The sequence below is a fragment of the Pieris rapae genome, chromosome 5, assembly GCF_905147795.1.
Source record: "Pieris rapae chromosome 5, ilPieRapa1.1, whole genome shotgun sequence".
Lineage (NCBI taxonomy): Eukaryota > Metazoa > Arthropoda > Insecta > Lepidoptera > Pieridae > Pieris > Pieris rapae.
This window is the reverse complement of record NC_059513.1, coordinates 459,261-484,050: the sequence shown is the minus strand read 5'-3', so window position 1 is coordinate 484,050 and position 24,790 is coordinate 459,261. Positions and strand designations below refer to the sequence as shown.

Here is a 24,790-nt window from a genome sequence, read left to right as displayed (position 1 = left end):
GGGCGGCGGTATCACTTAGCATCAGGTGAGCCTCCTGCCCGTTTGCCCCCTGTTCTATAAAAACAAAAAATACACTATACTATGCCCATATCATTATGTTTTACACTAGTCCTCGACCTCCGACAGAGTGAAAGCCTCCCCGCTATCCCTTTTATTCTATCTTCACAAGTTTCTGGTTGGCGTTTTCTCTTTCTTCTTCCCACTGGGCCATGCCTAATAAGCGTCTTTTTCACCCATTTGTCATCACAAATGCGTGCATTGTGATGGCTTTTCCACTATTACTCTTTTGTATGTTTGTGTCTTCTATGTTTGTACCGCTTCGTATCACTCCTTTTCAACGTTTTATTTTAGTTTAATTCGAAGAATATAATGCCGCATAGCCCCTTGGTATTCTCCAATATTCTTTATTAGCGCCCTATTGAAACTAATTAACCGAGAAACAGAATTTGAACATGATACCATAAGAGGCTCTCAAACTACAAAACATGTTAACATTTTTTATTTAAAACCAAAAAGTTGAATGCCCAATTAAAATATTAAACAAAAAGTGTTTTTACTAATAATTTTGGCCGAAACCTACTTCACTCTATCTAATTCTATATCCAGAATAACATATGAGACATATGAGTCTGGTGACTTCGTTTTATTTCGTGATTGGACCACTGAAATCTCGGATATCTCTATCGCTTCCGTTATCTCTGTAAAGATATTTTTCATTATAAATATGTTAGAATTATTCACATACTCTCTAAGAATGTGATAGAAATATTCATTATTCGTAATGTCACTGGTACGGACGCTCGTTTTTGGGTAAGTTTTATGTTTTAATGAATTTAAATTAGGCCTGAAAGAAAACCAGTAAATCGGTATAACTAAATCGTCGTCGTTTGTTTGATTACTACTGTTGTTTTAATCTTTAAGTTTTAGTTTGGTATTAATTTTTATTTTATTTTTGTATATTTTGTTGCCGTTTCTTTAGTTTTTTACTTTGATATATTGCTTATGTACTAATGTAATTGATGTGTAGATGTGTGATAAATTTGTGATGGCCTATTTTCTTGTATTTTTAGGCGTTTGTTTGTTTTAGAATTTTTTTATTATTAAATTTTTCTTCAGTTAAAGTCGCGAGCGATACTTAATTTAATGATACAAATGCCCTTCAAATCTATATGTGTGAGTTTGGAAAGTCATTATGTTTTAGAATTATTCCGATGCGAGTTTTTTTCTAACCTTCAATTGTGAGTAAAATTTACAATGTATAAAGTAATACTAGTTAATATGTATTTAGTAAACTAGCGCTGAAGATGCCACTGAAATTCTGTGTACTGTGTAATTGCACTTCAGATTTACAAATGTTGTTTAGTTTGTAGTAACATTCACTAAATCTGTCGTCTGTTTCTATATCGAAAAAGAAAAAACTAAATAAGCTAAAATTGCCTTAGTATGTTCATGATATCCATTTTAAATTAGTAAAATAGTAACACATTATATCGTGATAGAAAAACCAACGAAAGCATAAGCATAGTTCATATTTATGCCAAACATGTGAATGAAAGCACTTGAAACACTTGCAACTTTAACTGTTTTGTTCCTGTCTACAATATAGTCCTGCTTTTCTCACATTAAAACTAACTATACAAAAAACTCAGTTTTGTATTCAGATTTACGAAATAAATAAGTAATATTTATATAATTATATGTAGTCGTCAAAGACCTTGATAAATAAATTCATTAAACATAATGAAAATCGCGTTAAGTTTTAATAAAATCATTATTTGATTGATGATGATTTCTCTATGTGAGACAGAGAAAACACAAGAAGCCCATAACTGTTATATAGTAGTAAAACTTTCATTTACTTCTGCCGAATTTTCTCTTACCCTGAAGTAAGAACCTTTGGATTCTGTATTCCGCCATTCGGTGCACATAAAACCTTTTTTAGATTCCTAACCCTAACCTCTGTTAACAAGAACTGCCGATAATCTGTTCCCAACTGTGTTCTTCAGTTAGTGAAGTAAACGGTAATATAATTATGGTTATAGGTTTTGGTTTGTGGGAAAATGCAGTTCGCAAGACTTTCCACCCAACTTTAAATTTGGCGCTGCTTCAGCTGCATACCAAATTGAGGGCGCGTGGAATGTAGATGGTAAGTTATTGAAACTACAAGTGGTCGCCACAAACTGAAAGTTTTTAATAACATTGATCATGCATAGACCCACAAATTCATTCTTTCTTCAAAACTAGATATCGCTAGTAGAATAAATTACTATTTTAATACATGTTTAACATAAGTCATGAATTTAGTGGACTAATTAAAAGTACTGGCCAAGTTAAGTTACATTTTTCACATTATAAAATGTCAAAAGCATTAAAAATCCGCAACAACCTTTTTAGGTTTGGGCCTCAGGATTTTGTGTCCTTTAATTGCCATTTGCCAATCTAATAGACAAATTAGCGATCAGCCTCTTGTGCCTGACACACGCCGTCGACTTTTTCAACTTCTTTTTCTTAAGACTTAAGATTATCAAACGCGCATAAGAGTAGGGACCTGGTGTGTGGACGTAACTAGTTTCAGTGACAGCGCCAAATTGACTGATGAATTCAATAAGTTATATATATCCTTAGTAGCCGGAATAACTTCCGTAAGCTCAAATTATATGTGTAGCTACAAAACCTTACACTATCATATCATCAAAATGATACAAAATACTTAGAATTTAGATATAAAGTAGACATGTAAGAATGCAAATGCAGCACCGAGCTGCCACAATTTGTAATTAAAATATAAGTTTTTAATAATACACAAAACATGTTTTTTAGAAATTCAGCTGCAACCAACATAATTGAGCAAATAAACCGGAATAATGTTTCTCCTTTTGGTTTCCAAATCTACGTATCAGTAACGGAGAGGTTCTTGGTAATAAATTATTTGGGTTTCAGGCAAGGGTGAGAGCATTTGGGATAGAATGGTACACAATCACCCAGAAAAGATACTTGATGGGTCTAATGGTGATGTTGCTTCGAACTCCTATAATTTATGGCATGAAGATATAAAACTGGCTGCAGAACTACGACTAGATCATTACAGGTAACAATACTAGTTTTTATTCCGCAATTCGCAGTTGTATTCTCCATATCACTGGCTTAACGAGAAACCGCTATCTCTTGCTACTATTTTTTAAACCTTCACCGTGGAAAGAGTATTAAGTAGCGTCCACAGTCTGTAGAGTCCCTCCAAGTCTTTCAAGATCCTTTACTTCTTCTGCAACGGTACGACGCCAGGTTTGCATAGGACGACCATGTTTCCGCTTTACTTGCGGGAACCATGCCCAAGTAGGCCCTTAGTTGAACCCCATGGAATATAATTGGAATGAAATTGGAAGAAACCCGCATAAAACTGAACTTCTCTGGGAGCTTTCTGGGGAGCTGGGGTTAGTCTCCTACTTATCTGAAAATCAACAACTATTCATGAATGAATATGCTTCGGGTTAAATCAATAGATCAATAATTAATAAGTTGAAAAAATTGTCGGTTATAAAGACATTTGTACTGTAAATTAGGAATGCAAGAAAAAAAAAAGATGTCTATATATATCTTTATACTTTTTAGGTTCTCAATCTCATGGCCGCGAATCATGCCGACTGGCCTTCCAAATAACATAAGTGAAGCCGGATTGAAACATTATAGTGACTTTATTGATGAATTGTTGCTCTATGACATTGAACCCGTTGTTACCATATACCATTGGGACTTGCCTGTTAAGTTACAGGATATGGGTAAGATCACGTGACCATTTCTTATGACTTTGCTATGGAATGGAAGCCTGGTTATCCATATCACAGGTTCTTACCTAGTTTGGAAACCAGTCTCCCAATACCATCACAACTGTAATCTTTTATTTGACATTACGAATAATTATTATTATTTCGCTTTTATCAAACCAATTCTATAGTTTTGGTGGTAAATTACACCAGTTGTTTTAAAACAAATTTTAAATAGTTATATTCGAATGATTCTTGCACGAAACCTAACAAATAAAGCAAGATATAAGAGTTCTGAAGTTTATTTCGGCTTCATTAAATTTAATTATACCTCATTCAAATACTTTTTTTATAGGTAAATTATGCAAAATTATTAATTAATTATCTTTTACACAAAAAAAAGAAAATATATTTTAACAAAATATTTCTCAAAACTAAAATCAAGACTCGATAATTAAAATAAAACTCTCAGTGTATAAGAAATAATTATGGAGTATCTTTTGACTTAGTTGTCACAGGTGGAATAAATAATTTCCATATTATTAATAGCACCTGTCAAATAAATCACTGAAGACCTAAAAATGATTATAAAAAGCATTAGCCTTCTAGACATCTATCATCCAACAAACCCACCACATCCGCTGTGTATCCGACTGTATCGTGTGAATTTGAAGAAAGCTGATTTGTTGTTACAGGCGGCTGGACCAACCCTCTCATAACAGACTGGTTTGAGAGCTATGCAGACATTCTTTTCCGTAACTATGGCGACAGGGTTACAACGTGGATAACGATCAATGAGCCTATCGTGATATGCGACTTCAACTACAACATGGGCTCTTACGCTCCAGGGATTGTCGAGCAGGAATTGGCTCCATATATTTGCAATAAAAACGTTTTGATGGCACACGCCAAGGCTTATAGACTTTATCAGAGAGAATATAGGGAAAGATATAAAGGTGAGAAAACAATATTTTGTGTGGACAATTAGGAGACCAGCCTGACGCATTTCAGTCAATTGTTGGTGTCTGGCCTTACCTTCCTCGCGATATTTGCCTAACAGCATCTTCATGCCGAACATTAAATAACGGAAAGTTGTGTACCAGGACCACGTGTTGCGCCATGACCGCTACCACCTTCTTCAATTAATTATAATGGGTAAAATCCAGGGTAAACAGCGTGTGGGTAGAAGAAAGACATTATGGCTTCCTTAGGTAGAGAACAGGTATTGCAACTACGGACAGAGTTGTTGCATCTGGCACAGGACAAGACACGCTTCAAGAGACTGACGGCCAATCTCCAGTAATGGAGAGCAACTAAAAGAAGAAAGAAGCCGCAAAAAAAGAGAGCGTCGCACGCTTAGGCCAACACTGCTCTATTCTCATTGTACTGAATTTTTATATTCATCATCATCATCAATGGCTGTACAGCTCCTAGTGGGCCGTGTGGCGTATACTTCGCCATTGCAATCTATCTCGTGCTTTTTGCCCCAACTTCGAGAATCCTTTATTTTAAGGTCCTTGTTATCCATCCCACCAACGCAACTTCGGTCTACCGGCTACACCCGAAATTACTATAATTTTGTTTAGGAAACATACACTGCATCGTCATATTCTTTAAACTCTATATTTATCTATTTAAACCGGCTGTGACAGCAAAAGATTTTCTTTCTGAGAGTGCAATTAACTCGTCCACTCCGAGAACGAAAACATCACCTCTGAATCAAACGAAAGATTAATTGCTGTAAAATGTTCAATTAAGTTCTCAAATCGCGCGCGTCAAAAAGCGCGTGAAAAGGGGTGAGAAAGTAACAATAAAACTATATATACAATATACATATATATATAACTATAGCATATATTATTTTATACAGTTTTCTAGATAAGTCTTTAAAGAGCTGTATACCGTACTTTATGGGACATTTAACATTTTAAAGCAATTAATTACAATAACATTTGAATTAACATACAAAATTCATAACCTTACTCCAGTTAGATATATATTTATCTTTATTTACTTTCACCGTCTTTTTTTGTAGGTAAACTTTCACTAGCAAACAATGTTCTCTGGATAGATTCGAAGGAATCACCACGCGATGATGTATTACGAGACCTTGGTCGGGAGCAAATGGTAGGCAATACACATATCAACAGAAATATAGTTTTACAATACTTCTTTAACGAAAAATTGTTTAGTTTTTTATTTGTTTTTTTTTATGAAACCTGTGGTTCATTACGTCATTATTAATAATAACATGATACATTTTTTGCGGCAATAAATTGTTTAATTTATTTAATTTAAAGTTGAAATCATTACCATTTCGATTCGATACAAATCAATGAATCCAATTATAATTTATTATTTGGTAATAATTAAAAATAATAATAAAAAAATATTCCATTCATTCAAGATTGGTAGATATTCACACCCAATATTCAGTCAAGAAGGTGGCTGGCCTCCAAGCATCGAGAAACTAATGTTCAGACTTAGTTTGAAGCAAGGATACAAAGAATCGCGACTTCCTTCTTTTACTGAAGAGGAGAAGAAGTTTATAAAAGGTAACTGGGAATTCTTACACAGCTGTTGAGTGTAATGGCACGTTATAATAATTTTTTAATATGGTTGTAAAACAAGTTAAAATTCTTTTAAAGTTTTGGTTTTAACGGGATACCTACAGTACACAACAAAAAATAACTTCAAGTTCTAAATATAATGACTAGTACTGGTCAACATAAGAAATTAATTGTTCTAATTAGAATTAATCTAGATTGATGTAATTGGTTTAAATGTTTCATTAGGTTCAGGTTATATTTGTCATATATAATTATTAATTGCACAAAAATAATGAAAATTTTAATTGTACCTACCACTAATCTGATTGTAATAAAGACAAAATCTGTGATAACGACATCGAAGGGACTACTCATATAATATGTTCGTAAAAGCCTATGACGTTGTTATTGTCCTCCCTTGTTAATTGTGAAGATAAATGTAAATTTTAGGCACGGCGGACTTCTACGGCTTAAACTATTACTCAAGCCGGCTCATCAGGCCAGCGTTACCAGGAGAAAGAGGCTTTTGGTATTTGAATGACCTTGACGCTATTTTGGATCTGCCGCCAGGAGCGAGACTCACGTCTTCTGATATGCTACCGGTACGCTTAGAATTCACAACAGAATTATTTTGTTTGTAAAGCACAAAGGTTTGAGGAAAAATAATACAATCTTAAAATAGTACAGGTACAGAGTTGTGTTACAGTCATCAATCTGCGTCGAGGTCGTTCATTGGAATCTCGGCTGTGAACCAAGACTTTTTTATAGAACAGGGGGCAAACGGGCAGGAGGCTCTCCTGATGCTAAGCGACACCGCTGCCCATGGATAATCTCGATGCCAGAAGCTCGAAAGTGCGTTGCCAGCCTCTTAAGAATTGGTAAAATTGGTTCTGTAAGGACCCTAAGTCAAATTGGTTCGGAAATACTTCAGTGGGCAGCTCCACAAAGTGGTGGTGCGCGGCAAAAACTGCCCTGAAAAACGCTCTGTTGTGCAACAGCAGACATCGAGGTGATACGGTTGGAATTTTGTATTCTGCCTCGACGTCCGATGATGAAACTCACCTGCAGGTATTAATCCGAACAACTCCTCTGAACACTCTCCATGGTAAATGCGGTAGAAGATGCAGAGTGACCACACATCTCTACGCAACGCCTAAGGATCAAACCGCTCGGAAAGGGAATGGTCGTCGACGATTCGAACCGCTTCGTTAAATACGATCAAGTGGAAGAAGCTGGTACTGTTGTACCTGTTATACCTCGCAGGCAGCGAGCTTTTTAGCCTTCTGGTAGTGAGAGTGTCCATGGGCGCGGCATCACTTAACATGAGCTGAGCCTCCTGTAAAAAACTTAATAAGGAAAACTTAAAGTCCAAGGTCTAAGATTTCAAGCGCAACTTTTTTTTTTTTAAATTGCGAAGTTAACATTGTTATTATGTTATTAATAATTGATGGCTTGAGAATAGATAACGTTTAAATTACTATTTCAGATGGTTCCAGAAGGTCTAGGAAAGGTGTTATTATACTTAAAGAATAAGTATGGTAACGTAGGGTTCCTGATCACAGAAAATGGTTACCCTGGGTGGCATCGTATCAATGATATCGAGAGGGTCCAAGGCATTAGGGCTCATTTAGAACAAGTAAGTATTAATAATTAATATACTTGCCTCAAATCGCCAAAAGCGTCGCCAGCCGGTCCATTAATTAAAGAAGAATTAGAATGAATTTTGTGAAGTATACAATTTATAGCGTGAATACAGCTTTATAACTTATTGACGACACAAATAACTAACGTTAATGTAAGAAAGAATTATATTTTGCTTTAATAATAATTAATGAGAAAATATATAAAGAGGTATACGCTAATCGGTAAGAAAAAACACAAGCAATAATTCATTGAGAAGAAAACAACATTCATATGTTTCTGGCAACCAATTCTATAGTCGTGATGGATGTCTTCTGATATAGGCCTTTTACATTTGTTTATTGTATTTTATTAACCTTATATAGTATACATATATACGCTATAAATTTTGGCCGGGTTGGCCTCCTCCATCTCCTCAGACCATCTGCGCATCATTTTAGTTAACTCTTTAACTCGCCTTCGCTCGAATAACATTTTAATACGTATTATCCATTTTACTGTTTAGTTCTTATTATGTGCTCTTATCATTTTTTTTTAATTTTTCTATCATTTACTTTCGTTGTTACCTGACACAAAATTACATAATCCTAAAGCACGTTTATAAGTAAGGCTATCTACCAACTATTGTTTCTTTTCATATTTTACTACTTTTTTGACATTGTTGTTGTACCAGCTCGTATATATACCATGCAGCAGGCACGATTTAGTGACGCGACCTACAGCAATTAAGAAAATAATGCGACTGAGAGTCTTGATCCTTCTTTCTAGAAACAATATTTTTTTCGAACACAGGACATAATATGAATGATATCATACTAATAAAATCTATAATTCGTTAAATTTTAATTCTCTCACAGTGATTATTCACGATAACCGGGGATTTAATGAATTATTATTATTACAGGTATTGCTAGCTATAAAGAATAATGTGAGCGTCATCGGTTATACCTACTGGTCGCTTCTGGACAGCTTCGAATGGGTTGCAGGTTACGAGTTAGTATCAGTTACATTTTATTATATTGTATTTGGTTCCTTTGTTATAAAAATTAAAACTTGCCTTTGCACTCAAGCGGCGCCCGGCATATTTGAAGCGTCAACTTGAGCCAATACGACGCCCAGTTGATTATTATTTATTATTTTATTAGCTGTAGTTCGAACTTATTTGAATGATGAAGTTAAATTTCGAGGAGAAAGTAATGAGGTGGCGATAAATAAGAATCATAGAGTGATAGTAAACCTGACAGTGAATCTGTGGAGGGTGCACCTAGTTCAATATGGGCCCTTTAAAGAACCTGTAAGATGGTTATATAATTAGGCAAAAATCTGCAAGCGAACAAGACCAGTGCCAGTGCACAGGGTTAAGAAGCAATTTAAAATAAGAGTTTTACTGACTCAACTAAGTGAATTAACAGAAACATTAATGACTTTTCAGATCGACCTTTGGCCTTTACAGTGTGGACTTTAACGACCCAAAACGCCGGAGAGAGCCGCGGCTTTCAGCAAAATACTACGCGTGTATTATTGACAGCAATTCTCTTAATATAACTAACGAATGTTCAAATAATATAAATCTTATAGGTTATAGACCGAATAATGGTCACAGAAATTCGTTCATAGATTATTTATTATTATTATTGAATGTCTCTCTTGTAAGGTTATTAAATTATTAATATTACATAAGTATCTTTCATATAATAAGTTATATTTTGCTATAGATAACTTACTTACATACTTCTCTCTCTGCACCTAAGTTTTTAAACGATCTATTGACAATTGACACTATTCAAAATTAAGAAAATTCAAGTCAAAATTGTAATACATAATTTTTGATTTCCCGCCAAAGTTTACGTCAAACAGACCGACTACTAATGAACTATGATGGATTTTTTAATGATTGCCAATTATAAATTATATTTTCTTTATATGTATATCCAATCGTATCAAACGTTTTATTAAACACATAATTCAGGATTTTATTCAAGTACTGCATGTATACACTCGCTGTGGAATATACCATTGGCAAGACCCTTACAATTGGTTAATGTAATAAAACATAAATAAAAATATTAATAAAACTTTATTTCTTAAAAGATTTCTCTAATTGTAATAAAGACTGGTTCTTTCCCTTTCTTTTTTCTTTCTTCAATTCACCTGTTTCTAAAGCTTTCTTCATAAGCTGAAAAAATATAAATTCATTTCAAAACTAAAGCTACATAACATGTTCTTCATATATTTCAATATTGTCAACATTGTAATCATGGCAATATTGCGTGTATTAATTTTAAAATTAATGGAAGACGATGCAATGTGAAAAATATAATTTATTAATTAACTAATGCAAATTTCACAGAAGTATCACAGAGTAGAAAAAACAAAACACTGATAATACAAAAGAAAATAAGTGAGCGTGACATTTAAAAGGCGCCAATTTTATTTTTTTATTAACAGCGATACAGGTTTTGCTTGCTTCGACACATTAATACTTTATAATATAATTTGAATAAAAGAGAAATACTACTTACTTCTAAGGCTTTCTCCTCAGTGGCTGGCTGCAAAGCGTTGACATCGTTCAACGTGGGATACTTGTACGAGAAGCCTTTAGGGAAAATCGGCTGAGACAGCATGCTCTCTAGCCGTTTCTTTTTGTTTTGGAGCTCTCTATCTAACTTCGGATCTATCTGCTTTACCGGTCTGATTTATTTTTTAAGTTAAATATTTGATTAAATGTCTTTAAATATATTAAACATTGTTGCATTATGTAGTATGAGTATAGTATCACTTTGTAATTTTGTGATGGTAATAGAGTATGAAGCACATATTTCTGAGTTCTTTTAATAGACAAAATATACATGAGTCTTCGTTACCAAGGATTTAAAGATATATTATATTTAAAGATATATTATATTTAAAGATATATAGTCACTATAGGTGACTTGAGGTTAAATCCCGTAACCATTTTTTTTTTATTCGAGCAAGGAGTTATGTAATTTAACTTTAAATAATATCATCATCAAATCATCTTACACTTGTAGCCAATAAATTATTAAACGTCAGTTTTGAGTGTCCATGGGCGGCGGTATTACTTAACATCAGATGACCCGTTTGCCCTGGTCCTGTAAAAAAATGTAATGAAGGATACACATCATCATCATCAATAATAATATCCATTTCTCGAGCGGCCTTTTCCCGCCAACCCAGTGCCTGTGTCGATCGCCGCTTGCGCAACTCCAACACTTCAATTTCCCGAGCTAGGTTAATCATTTCTTTCAGTACTGTTATACTCGACGTTGGTATTGGGAAATTCGCGAGTTCCGTTGCTAAAAAAAGTATTATTAAATATGTTTTTTGCCTTATAATTAAAATATATCTAAATCTTAATTAATACTCATAATATTTTCTCTTAATTCCTCACTCATTTAAAGAGAGAAATAAAGAAAAAAATATAACAGATATATGTACGTACATACATTACTTATGGATAATAATGTAAAATAAATACACTTATAGATGGTATTTCAAAAATGTCGATCCTTTATTGATCTTTATTTAAACCAATAAGTCATGTTGGAAAATGATTTTACAAAGAAATACTCACTTTTATTAAGCGTCCTACACAATTTAGAGTAGGTATACGCTTCAGCTGGCTCCATCATCAGGATTGTGAGCCCTTCCTTGTGCGCACGAGCTGTTCTACCACTTCTGTGTACGTAGTTCTATAAATCAAACCAATAAACCCCTAAAGACCAAATAACTTTCCATATTTTTGCAGTCTACATCGGGCTACATACATGTAGTCATTAACAATCTGTGGCTATCTTCTAATACACATTAAATTTGTATGATTTACGAATTATTTTCGAGTCGGAGTAGTAGACTATAAAAGAATTTGTGACACATGCGCACGAGCAATTCATTTGTTTAACGTTGAAGTTATACAACAAAAATGAGAATGCCCATGGGCGGCGGGATTAACATCAGGTGAGCTTGCTGCCTATTTGCCCGTTTCTATACAAAATACATACGTTGTTATATATTGTTTGATAAATTAATGATTGTTTTCAATTATTTTACTTAATAACGCTTTTCATCATGTTTTATGCAACTACCCTCAATAAGAATTTATGTAAAAAATACCTCAGCAGTCTTCGGTACTTGGTAGTGAACCACGTGGTCAATGTTGGGTATGTCCAAACCTCGAGCGGCTACGTCTGTGGCTATAAGGACTCCGTGCGGGTCATCTCGAAACCTTCATAAATATAAAAAGAGATACAACTTTTGCTCTCGGTACCCTACAATATGTATGTCAACCAATAGCAAGTCATGTTTAGCTCTAGGTCCTTCCGTGGGCGAAGTCCCCCGTAATAGATACTAACGGGAAAAATACACGAACCAAAGAGAAGCGTCGGGGAATTCTCGTTTCCATTGGATTTAGGCTAAACATTTTAAAAGAAAGCATTGTTAAGGCCAACCTAGAACCTAATCCACTGTTTTGCTGGTAAATTTTTTTTCTGCGTAACCAAAATTTCTGATATTTTTATTTTATCTCGTATGTATTTTTTGGAACATTTATGTTTATCTAAATTTTCATACATAGATAAAAGAGTTTGTAACAGATACCGTAGATTTAGTACTATGTACGATGTGGAAAACTTTAATTAATAAAGCAAGGCAATTCGGAGCTTTCTGTGTTAAATACGTCCTTTATTTAAAAAATATACAATTTAAATTAACATTAACAAAAAGACTGCTCATGTGGAAACAAGAAATTGTTGTCAACTAAACTTGTAGTACTTGTAAACAATAATACATACATATATTTAATATATCTAAATACAAATTTGCACCATACACATATTAAATAATTCTAAAAAGAAGAATACATTACCTCTCCAAATTTTTCAATCTCTGCCTTTGGGGCATGCTCGCGTGTAACGGAAATGTCCGACATTTAAGTAGTGTCAATATTTGTACCAATCTGAAATAATAGGATTATCAGTCTACCGAAGATTTCCATAGACACATCAAAATCTATGCTCACCGTTTAACACTATTGATAGAGTTACAAAACACTATGGTCCTGCCGGGATGACGTCTCAATATGTAATACAGGTACGCGTCTTTCTGCTCCAACGAGCACGCTATACGACATTCAGTTAAGGTCTCAGCAGTACCTAAAATTATATTAAAAATAAATAACATTAATAAGATCACAAGGAGATAAAACCTTACAAGGAGATAAAGCGGGTTCAAAGGTCGGCGACGCACCCATATACCCTTCATAAACGTCTTAGACTCAACATTTGAATATGTTTTGTGATATTTTTATTCTTAAATTCTTTTTGAGTGGGGTTTTTTGAACTGTACGGGTGCATATCAATGTAATATATCAAGACTTACTTATGGGAAATAAACTTTATATATATTATATATATATATATAAATATAGCATTTAATCGTTAAATATACCTGTTTTGAATTAATCAAAAAAATTATAATCATTATAATTAATAATGCTATCCGTTTATTTAAATTGTATGTCAAACCAACGTGTCAATGTTTCAAACATGAAAAACATACAAAGACTTAAGACATAGATTATAAAACAACCATAGACTTATTTTCACTTACCCAAGTTCTGCGTAGTAATGTCAACAACTTTGGGATCTGTCATACCCAGCATTGTGATAAGCCTTTTAATCTTTTGCTGAGGCGTCATCTTCTCTATTTTACGGTTAATTATTTTGCCTCGTTTTGTTACCTATAATTATTTAATCAAGTTAAATATAAAAAAATAATTTACTAACACAAATTAATTATATAAGATACTTACTAAAACGCGCATGGACTTGCCTTTTAAAAAAAAAAATTGTAAATACCCTACTTTTTTAGTTTTTGAACAAATACTTTATGCTAAGTGAATTTAATCAAAAATAAATGTTACCTTTTTTCCTCTCATATGCGACGGTAAATCATGTACCATTGTGAGGGTAGCTGAGAAAACGAAATTTTGTCTTGCATTTTTGTAACTCTCCTCCAAATTGAGTCTTTCCAATAAAGGTTCCAACTCATCGAAATGGCCTCGTTCTATCATTCTATCTGTTTCATCTATAGCCAAGAATCTACGGACATAAAAACAAGTTGAAGAAGTTTTCGGAAGTAGACAACTCAAAAGATGTAGACGAAAAAAGGGGAATTCTAGCTAGTTAGCATTCCTTTTATAATTGGCTCGTACTTCATAACTTTAATATTAAGCCTTGTCTTGTTCAAGCTATCGCGGAATCCTCGTCTGAGAAATGATGTTATGCGTTAATTGTAATGCGTTCTCTTACACTCTACCTTAAATATTTATCATCTTTAAATGCAGATAACCTTTATTGGCGGGCAGTATTAACTAGGCACGATAATAAATAAAAAAAATGCTTCAATTCTATATGTAATTAATAAATGTCGTTCATAAGGTACATGTACGTACGAACGAAATTATCGTAATTTATTTAAATCCTTATGTAAATAGCCGTCATGTAGACGATATTTTATTTAAATAACCAGTGAATAAAATGCTTTCCCAAAAATCAATTCAAAATAATTTCACTATAAATAATAGCGGCTAAATTTTGATAGGCAACTTGGTAGATATATATTCTCCTAATTATAAATTTACATATAAAATTGGTTTATAGCAAATAACCGATGAACGAAGTAATCCTGCAGCCGGATCTCGTACTCGTACGAGCCAGCCAATTCATTAAATGTCGTAACAGACTACGTCTGAATGTTTTTCAGTCCGCTATCTAAACGGCGCCATTTACTTAAAAGGCTAGGCTGTTATCTGAACGTCTAATTAAACTAGGTAGCTGCGACATATATATGGCTTACAATTATTCACTTACCTGATTATATTTAAACAATGTCCCTGTTCGTACACAGAAATATACATATTTTTAAATCGAATGTAGTAAGTAGTAGACATGGGGAGAAATTGGCTGTGCCAAAAATAAATTTAGAATTATTTCGGAAAAACGCCTTCTGTATGGCAATTAAAATTTACAATAGATTACCGAAAGAACTTAAAGATCTTCCGACAAGAATCTTTAAAAAGCGACTTAGTGCATTACTTTTAGAAAAAACGTACTACTCAATAAACGATTATTTGTGTGAGACATGGTAATTTATATAAATTTAATTATGTATGATAATTGACTTAATTGATATGAATCTGACTAATAATGTAAAATCTAAACTAAGATAAATTTGCGCGCCACTGTGTGTGGCAGAATATGCGAACGACTGACAATTGTACCACCTTGACATTTTGTACCATATTCGTGCAATGAATAAATTATTATTATTATTATTATTATAATGATTGAATAGTTTTAAAATATCTTATGTGTGTCTTTTTGTCACACAATTATATTATTGTTATACATACTTGACAGAAGGCAATTGTTGCAAATGCGGTTCTCCTTGGTTCACCAACTCCCACAATCGGCCTGGTGTCGCTACAACTACTTCTGGGGATGCTTTAAGAACACGCTCTTGCTTCACAGCCGCCATTCCACCCACTATTGTTGCAACTCTTATGCCTTAAATATTAATAAAAAATCATGTTGAATTAATAAGCTTATTAATTAAAATAAAACTTTCATTTTTTTCAAGTTTGTAAATTACAAGTGAACACTAGGCAGGTAGACTTTACCAAACTACCGCCACATAATTAAATAATTTCTTCAAGTCAAATCCAATGAATTATAAAAAGAGGAAGTAGATTCAAATCAATACTGCCAGTAAACCTACTATAATTAATATCAAGATAAGTAGGTCAGGGGGGGGGTCTGGGCCTACGCTTTTGCGGTTCCCTGCACGACATGCTTGCTTTGCTTTGCTTTGCTTTGCTTTGCTTTACATGGTAGCATAGGTACAGACCTACTCTACCGCATCCTTCTGATGGGTAGAGTGGCGTGGTCTTGGGAGTAGCGCAGGTCGCTGAGATCCCCAAGGCAAGTTTGGTGGACTATCCTTCTCGAGGTTGCCGACCCCGTTTTTGGTCTAATACCCTATGTAATAGACGCAACTGAAACCACCAAGCGAAGTTTTGCAGGGATGGAGAGGTCATGTCCTTGCAAGTTCATCGTCCAACAAGACAGGACGGTGGACAGTCAATGACCTCCCGCGTGTTTGTGCCGTGCGCGGGGACCCGTACGGGAGGATGAAGGAGTCCTGGGGGTTGAGTGGCGTAGTGCGCCGGATACAGATGTGCGCTGCACACAACACACCTCTTTGGTCTGGATTTCTCCTCACACGGGAGGCTGTGGTCTAGCTAACCATGGTCAATCGGCTGTGGTATCCCATAAGCGGGCTATCGAGCGAGAGTCGGGGTGTGGGGGGGGGGCCGTCGGCGTGGCACGGGACTCGGGGTGAGTTTGCGTCATTGTCTCTTGATGCGAACAACCCTGTACTTCTTTGCTGCGTGCGGACGCGTCTGCCCTTCCACGCGCTGGCTCTATACCGGAGGAGTAGCTCTGACGTCGCTTGCTAAGCAAGGGACGTCCCCGACTGAGGGCTCCATGGCGGGTGGAGAGCTCTGACGGTGAATATTTTCCATATCACCTCATGGATAAAGAGGCAAAACAAAACAAGAAACATAACCAACATCAGACTGCACCCACGGATGCGTCTAAAACAAACAAACACAAGGGTGCGTCTCGGGACGTGTCACGGTGCGAGTCACCAGTGGCGCGATACTCTGAGACCCCCGTCTTACACACGGATGCACCCAGTAGGGCTGCGTCCAAGACACCAAAGGAGGGAGCAGAGGCCGAGGTTGCCCCAATCCAGGTGGCACCCTTGACCCTGCCCTCTCCGGTGGTTTACACACCACCGCACAGGGATTTGTCCTCTGCTGCAGCCAGGGTGGCTGCGTCGGCCGAGCCAAGGATGGCAACTCCAAAGAATGCTGTAGAAATGTCGGCATCTGTAGGTGGGGCATCCGCGGCTAGACTGATGCAGAAGACCGAGGCTGCTGCGGGGAGCACGTCTGGTGCACAAACCTCGGCCTTGGATTTGTCGGCCCTGAAAACTGCAATCCAGGAACCGACCCTAACCATGGTCGTAAGCCACTCTAAAAAGCGACGGCTCAGGAAAGCCAAATGGGCGTTGAGACAGCAAAGTCTGGCTACCGATGCTCAGAAGCTACCTGAGGACCCTGGAACTGCCCCTGCTACTACCACAGCAGAAGGAGGCGGGAAAGGGGGACCGAAGCCGAACGGGTCGACTACCGCGCTCAAGCCTAGTGGCTCTGTGAGAAGTAAGGGACCTGGAGTGCCTAACATACACAACAGCACCAAAAATAAGCAACAAGCGAAGGGCAAAAAACGCGATAGGCCAGAGGAAACTGTGACACCGACTGGGGAGAGCAAAAGGGTAAAACCCAACAAACCTCAGCCGAGAGCAAGGACCTCGGGTAGCTACGCAGAAGCGGCAGCTTCTTACAAAGCAAACGAGCTTTGTGTGGCCGTGATGACCGAGCCCTTCGTGGACATGACACAAGATCAAGCGGATAAAATCCGCCTACAGATCGAGGGCAAGATTCAAGATGAACTTATGGCGGATCTTGAAGCTACCCTAACAAACGAACCCAACGACATCAGGTTCCGTGGTAAAGCCCACTTCTCCGATGGGGTCCTCAAAACTTGGTGCGAGGACACCTTCACACTGAGATGGCTGACCGGTACCTGCGATGTCATTACCAACCCTATACCAGACACCAAGCTGGTGGTTCGACCTCAATCGGAAATTCCAAGAAGGGTACCGTGTCTACTACATGTACCAGATTTCACTGGTAACACGGAAACCCTGCGGAAAATGATTACGAGGCAGAACCGCCACCTTAACATTAGATCCTGGACCCTGACGCACGAACGAATAACACAGGACCCGATAGGTGTATCACTCTTCTTTCGTGTGCCAGAGTCTGAGATCTCAAAGATCAGAGCACATGAACGGCGTCTATACTACCTGATGGGGAACATCTACATCCGCATTTTGGAAAAGGATGAACCCTCACGGGTGACCGCCGCTCCGATACAAGCCACTACCACATCGGGGACGGAGTCAAGTGCACCGAGGCCGCCAACGTCAATGACGGAGGTAGCTACGGCAACCGTGACACACGCCCCTATGGAGGTAGTTCAACAACCACCTTCACCGGTGCAACTAACCTCGGATGACGAGTTGTTTCAGGAGACAGGGGAGAGTGAATTCAGCGACAGCTGTTTGCGCTCCTCCCCCTTGCCGAACTGACCTTATTCAGGCCAACCTCCAGCACAGCCAAACAGCGTCGGCTTCCTTACGCAGACTGCTGGAGACTAATCCAAAGACCATCGCCGCGATCCAGGAGCCGTGGATCAGGAATGGCAAGGTATGTGGCCTGGGCAGTACCGGAGGAAAACTTCTACTGGATACCTCTGTAAGTAACCCAAGAACCTGCATAATCATACCTAATCATGTACCAGCATTTATTTTAAACGAACTATGTTCAAGGGACCTCACAGCAATTAGGCTACCTAGAAACAAGCATCCAGATATCGTCCTGGCGTCTGCCTACCTACCAAGTGACGGGGACGTGCCCACTCCAGAACTCGGCCATCTGGCTGACTACTGTGAGAGGGAGAAACTGGAGCTAATCATCGCGGCAGACTCCAACGCGCACCACACCCTATGGGGTAATGCTAATACCAACGCTCGAGGTGAGGATATGCTTAATTTTATACTTAGCAATAATCTTATCTTAGCAAACAGCGGCTCAGAACCAACTTTTATCAACGCACGCTCACAAACCATAATAGATTTAACCATGGTAACCGCTGGTCTGTCAGATCACATACAGGACTGGCACGTCTCCAGTGAGCTATCATGTTCGGATCATAGGTGGATCCGCTTTGCAATTAAAGGGGAGCTACCTAAACCACAACCAAGACGTATACCTCGCAGAACCGATTCGGTAAAATTCAACAGACTAATTAGTTCTGAGGTAGACAAAATAACGATACCAACCACCATAGACATACTAGATATAGACAAACATGTAAACAACGTAACGTCCCTACTCCTGACTTGCTATGAACAGTCGTGTCCCCTTACCACACCAAGGTGGGGGGGTAGGCATAACTGGTGGTGCCCCGAACTGGAGAGACACCGTAGGAAGGTCAGGAAGTTGTTCAATAGAGCATGGAACACACGGTTACCTACCGACTGGGACAAGTACACAGTCGCAAGAAGGCGATTCAAAAAACTCTTACGTACTAGGAAGCAAGAGTGCTGGAGACACTTCTGCACCAGTATTGAAAGCAACAACCAGGCAACCAGGGTGAAATCATGCCTTTCCAGAGAGCCCCATCACTCGATCGGTTGTCTTAGAAAACCTGATAACTCATTTACAAAAACAGACACAGAAACTTGTGAACTACTACTGGCAACACACTTTCCGGGTTGTACGATTGCCAATGACCAGGCTTGGCAACCATACTCAGAAAGAGCCACTGCTAACTCAGACTGGCATGTAGCTCACAAAATAATCACTAGAGAAAAAGTAACGTGGGCAATCAACTCCTTCCTACCATTCAAAGCGGCTGGCTTAGACGGCATTTTCCCAGGTCTACTAAGATGGAGTGGGAACGCTATAGTAGACTATCTTGTCTCTATCTTCCGAGCCTGTATTGCACATCGGTACATACCCTTGCAATGGAGGGAAGTAAAGATCATATTCATTCCGAAGCCGGGTAAGGAGGACTATACCCAAGCGAAATCCTTCAGGCCAATAAGCCTCACCTCCTTCTTCTTAAAAACGATGGAGAGGCTAGGAGACCTGGAGATACGCAGCCAGGTATCGCTATCCAAATTCCTACACCCGAATCAACATGCCTACAGCTCAGGTAAATCAACAGACTCATCACTCCACAACGTCGTGTCTCGCATTGGCAACTCTCTAAAGCTAAAGCAGTCAACCCTTGGTGCATTTATTGACATCGAAGGCGCCTTTGACAAAACTAACTTTACGAGTATAACCAGAGCACTAGGTAAATGTGGAGTACCATCAACCCTGATAGAATGGACAAACAACATGTTAAAACAACGAGCTATACAGTTCACCGTTAACTCCACAACACGAGGCATTGTCGGCAGAGGGTGTCCACAAGGCGGAGTCCTGTCGCCGCTATTGTGGAACCTAGTTGTAAACGAACTTATTACGGAACTAAATGCTGACAATCTTTATACAGTGGGTTATGCGGATGATATAGCTATTCTAATATCGGGTACCTTTGAAAGCACCTTATGCGACCTCATGAGAAAGGCTTTCAAAGTGATTGAGAGATGGTGCAACAAGCACGAGCTTTCCGTCAACCCCTCAAAAACAGAATTAATACTCTTCACAAACAAAAGAGTTCTTGGACCGTACAGACTACCAAAACTCTTCAACACAGAACTCATACTAAAGAATGAAATCAAGTACCTAGGTGTGATTCTGGATAGTAAACTTCTCTGGAACAAACACCTAGAACACAAACTAAACAAAGCAACGATCGCCTTCTATCAATGCAAAAAGATGATGGGCGTGAAATGGGGCTTATCGCCGAAGATAACTATATGGCTATACACTGCCATTATCAGGCCAATGCTGGTCTATGGAGCCCTAGTTTGGTGGCCAAGAACAGAGCTTCAAACGGCAATCACGAAACTCAGACGCTTCCAAAGGCTTGCCTTGTCCGCTGCTAGCGGTTGCATGAGAACTACACCAACTGCAGCAATGGAGATAGCCCTAGGAATCGTACCTCTGGACCTACACATACAGCAGGAGGCAGCACTAGCTGCCATCAGGCTTATGGTATTGGACCTGTGGGGAAAGAATCACTATAGTGCACACACAGCGATTCTGAACAAGGCAATAGAGTACCAACCTCTTATAGCTGCACCATGTGACAGAATCACTAATCAACTTATTTTCAACAGGAACTATCACATACAATTGAGAGAAGAGGAACGTGATCAGTCTACCCTGAATGAGCTACGTATATATACAGATGGTTCAAAGACAGGGTGTGGCTCTGGCGCTGGCATATTCTCTCTTGATCTCAACATCAACATACACCTACCCCTAGGCACACAGAGCTCGATCTTTCAATGTGAATGTGTCGCCTTAACGGAGGCAGCCAGAGCCGTGCAGCGGTTAGGAGTTAATGACTTTTGCATTAAGCTCGTATCCGACAGTGCATCCGTGCTGATGGCGCTCGGAAACAAAAAGATAAACAGCAAACTAATACTGGAGTGTCATGAAGCACTGGAGGCTTTAACACTAACCAATAGGGTTACCTTGCAGTGGATAAAAGGACACAGTGGCTCTCTCGGCAATGATGCTGCCGACGAACTTGCGAGAAGAGGCTCCGGAATGACGCCGGATGGCCCGTATCCGCTCCTTCCCTTGCCCTTCTCGCTAGTTCGAACGTGGATTATCCGGAAATCCGTCGAAATCCAGAATCAACGATGGTCGCATAGTTCAGACTGCAGGCAGTCCAAAATGGCTCTGCCAGTGGTGAACCCACAACTAACTAAGCGACTTCTAAACCTAAACAGAACCGATCTCAAAACAATGATAGGGACAATAACGGGCCATTGTCTCCTTAATAAACATCTATTTGTCCTAGGCGCGACAGACAGCCCCTTGTGCAGAGGCTGTTTCAGTGCAGAGGAATCAGTCACCCACGTAGTCCTGGAATGCGAGGCTGTGGCTAAACAACGTAAAGAAATCCTCGGAACAGTGAGGTCGCTCCGAGAAGCCTGTGAAGTGCCCAGGAGACTTCTGTGCTTCTGGAAGGAGCTGGGCTGGCTTAAGTAGCCAGGGCTTTACGCAAAACGGACCAATTTCGAGTCTAGTTGCGGAAACTGAGCCCACCTACCTTAACCTTAACCTTTATCAAGATAAGTAGTTATTTCTTTTCTGATTCTACTAGCTAACAGAAAATATATATAAAATCAAAAAATACAGTAAAAATATTGAAAATCGAAACATAATATTTACATTAACAAGAGGGAAAAACAATAATTATAATTCATGTGTGATGGTGTAAAAATGAGGGTATGTACGTGAAGGTATGTGGGGTATGCTCATGATGCAGGTTTTTTCGCACTATGGATACTCTTAATAATCATTTTAACCATCCAGAGCTTAAACAAGTCAAGGAATAAATTTTGGTAGTATATAAGTATATCGAAGTGATTTTTTTTTGTCTAAATTGTCAAAATTAAGTAGTTTTCTTGAACATTAATGATTTTTTATAATCAAGCATGACTTACTTTTGAAGGGATTATAAACAGTAATGTACAAGAGATAACAGGATAAAAAAAAATAGATTTATAGACCTATTTATAAACATACTATAATTCTATCTTTTTATTAAAAGGTACATATACATTTAAAATTTTATATTGAAATAGAATTTAATTCTTCATTTCTTGTTCTATTCCGCAACTGTGGTCTATCTCTCACATTAATATAATGCAACTTACCAGTATATTTAGCAACAGCAATCAAATGTTGACTGATCTGAATGGCCAATTCTCTAGTGGGTGTAATTATTAGGGCATATAGTGGTTTTCCCGTCTTCACTAATGCTTGTTGGGGTATATCAGAACCTTCAAGTACTTTGACACATCCTATTCCTTAAATGAAAAATATAACAGTTACTAATGGTTCTGATAAACGATTTTATTAAGAACAACTGAATGAAATTCTAATTAATATATTAATATTTTTTTTTGAGTCCACAATTGACACATACCAGTTTCATCTTTATCCACTTCATCAATTCCATCCTGTTCATCAGATCTTATGTCTAGATTACTTTCATCATTTTTATTTTCATCATCACTTGATGCCAAATCATCAGAATCAAACATTTCAGATAAATGTACATATTCACTATCACTATCATTTCCTTCGTCTACTTCAATTTGTTTTTTTAAAGGAATTTCTATTTCTTCAACAAAATCATTTGATTTCATTGGAGTATCTTTTCTATCATTTCCAGCATTATCTTCATTACTTACATGATCACTTTCATCTCCACTACTGTAACCTTCTGATGATTCCTTAGCCTGAACTTTCTTGCTATTTTTGTTGTTTCTTCTAGTCCTTTTTAGTGGTTTTTCAATAATATTAATCTGCTTTTTCTTCACCGAGGTTTTTTTAAATGGTATTTCATATACATCAAGATTTTTTAATTCAGCCTTTTCTTTCAGCTTCATGATACCAGAGAGAATTGGTAAACCAAATGCAAGTGTCTTTCCGCTACCAGTTTCTGCTGCTCCTAGAATGTCTCGCCGTCCTATAAAGAGAATCTTGGTTATTGGTAATGGAAATGAAATACCTTAAACTATCAGTCTGTGTTAGACATAAAATTAGGAAAACACAATATAGGAGACTGTACAAGTACATATAGTACTGAAATAGTCGAAAACAGACTGCCACAACCTATTTATTTTAGGTATATAAGGTACTATATTATATATTCATTTTATATAAACTAAATCAATTTACCATGAATTGCTGCAGGTAATGATAATTGCTGTATTTTTGTTGGCTGTTTAAAACCCAGCTCCATTAAAGCTTTAATAATTTCCTCAGGCAACTTAAACTCAGCCCAGGTCAACATATCTTCAGGTGTTAATTCAGATTTGTCATCTTTTACATTCTCGCCTAGTTTAAGTTTTTGTTTAGAAATATTTTTAGTAGATGTTTTTACATTTTTGACTTTGATTTCTGATTGAGATTTATTTTTCTTCTTATTCTTATTCACAGCTACTTCATTAGTTAATGATGGACTGACTGCTTCACAAGATTCTACAGTAAAACCATTGCTCAGTTTAATTTTTTTATTTGGTACCCAATTTTCTTTCTCTGGCTTATTTTCCTGTACCTTTCGCTTTTTTGTTTCCTTTTTCTGGAATGTGAAATATTTTCTATTAATATGAGCAATAACATAAAGTTACGGATATCATATTTATATATTGACAATTATGAAACAGAACAACTTAAGACTATTTCAATCAAATAGCAATGAATAAATACAGAATATATTGCATATAGGTTTAATTGATAAATAGATGATTCCAAAATTAAAGCTTGTATGTAGCATGTTTGGTACATTCAAGGTATTAAATATTCATTTCTGACGACCCCTGCATGCTTGTTTAAATAATTTTATTTTTTCCTCTGATACTATCTAAACATTTATTTATTGCAATAGCCACATACTGGAATTTAAACTAATAGAGGTCAAATATTGTACCTTTTTGGATGTTTTATTGCCTTTATCCAGACCATAATCGGTACATTCTTCTAAGCCCACAAAACCTTCGAATTTATCCGACACATTTACGGGGAATCCCTCTAATGAAACATTTTGCCAATTCATTGTTTTAATTTTTTTAGACATATTAATGTGCAGAAGTTTTATATTAATTAAATTTAAAATAAAAAAAAAAACACTGATATAACCTTAAAATTATAAAATTATACTTCCCGGAAAACAAATAATAGTGAATTGTCAATTGTCATCGCAACGTGATAGTGACAGTGAAATGTGAAAATAAAATGTCAATTGAGTACCATACTTTAGACAAACTCAAGGTGATAAACTAAGCACAAACGACTTTATATAGTCCAGTCAAATTAATTTTTAAATCATAATTTCAACATTTAACCATGCATTTTTGATACATTATTTATTTTTTATTAAAACAATGTGTAAAGGTTTTCGCGTCGGCATCGCCAGTCAGGGTTGA

At 37.1% G+C, this 24,790-nt stretch overlaps 2 protein-coding genes across 2 annotated transcripts; one reads left to right on the top strand and one right to left on the bottom strand.

The window, feature by feature from the left end:
* Positions 1–704: 704 nt before the first annotated feature.
* On the top strand, positions 705–10,016 carry LOC111000637 (myrosinase 1-like). Its single transcript, XM_022270163.2, has 11 exons — positions 705–810; positions 2,043–2,146; positions 2,941–3,088; positions 3,610–3,776; positions 4,457–4,717; positions 5,797–5,888; positions 6,169–6,316; positions 6,761–6,912; positions 7,797–7,946; positions 8,856–8,944; positions 9,384–10,016. The coding sequence occupies exons 1-11, from the start codon at positions 782–784 to the stop codon at positions 9,619–9,621; spliced, it is 1,578 nt and encodes a 525-aa protein (XP_022125855.2). The 5' UTR covers positions 705–781; the 3' UTR covers positions 9,622–10,016.
* Positions 10,010–24,489, bottom strand: LOC111000636 (ATP-dependent RNA helicase DDX24). The gene is made up of 14 exons (XM_022270162.2): positions 24,295–24,489; positions 23,544–23,946; positions 22,786–23,331; positions 22,514–22,666; positions 15,384–15,537; positions 13,893–14,070; positions 13,580–13,709; positions 12,990–13,122; positions 12,837–12,926; positions 12,086–12,197; positions 11,547–11,664; positions 11,091–11,268; positions 10,474–10,642; positions 10,010–10,127 (listed from the first exon to the last, which is right to left on the bottom strand). The coding sequence occupies exons 1-14, from the start codon at positions 24,439–24,441 to the stop codon at positions 10,029–10,031; spliced, it is 2,610 nt and encodes an 869-aa protein (XP_022125854.2). The 5' UTR covers positions 24,442–24,489; the 3' UTR covers positions 10,010–10,028.
* Between the last annotated feature and the right edge of the window lie 301 nt (positions 24,490–24,790).

Coding starts and splice junctions, on each gene's coding strand:
- LOC111000637 (XM_022270163.2), top strand. CDS start 782: ATGTCACTGGTACGGACGCTCGTTTTTGG. Junction 3,089..3,609: donor CTACGACTAGATCATTACAG/GTAACAATACTA, acceptor TATACTTTTTAG/GTTCTCAATCTCATGGCCGC. Junction 7,947..8,855: donor TTAGGGCTCATTTAGAACAA/GTAAGTATTAAT, acceptor TTATTATTACAG/GTATTGCTAGCTATAAAGAA.
- LOC111000636 (XM_022270162.2), bottom strand. CDS start 24,441: ATGTCTAAAAAAATTAAAACAATGAATTGGCAAAATGTTTCATTAGAG. Junction 22,667..22,785: donor AGTGGATAAAGATGAAACTG/GTATGTGTCAAT, acceptor TTTTCATTTAAG/GAATAGGATGTGTCAAAGTA. Junction 13,123..13,579: donor CATTACTACGCAGAACTTGG/GTAAGTGAAAAT, acceptor ATATAATTTTAG/GTACTGCTGAGACCTTAACT.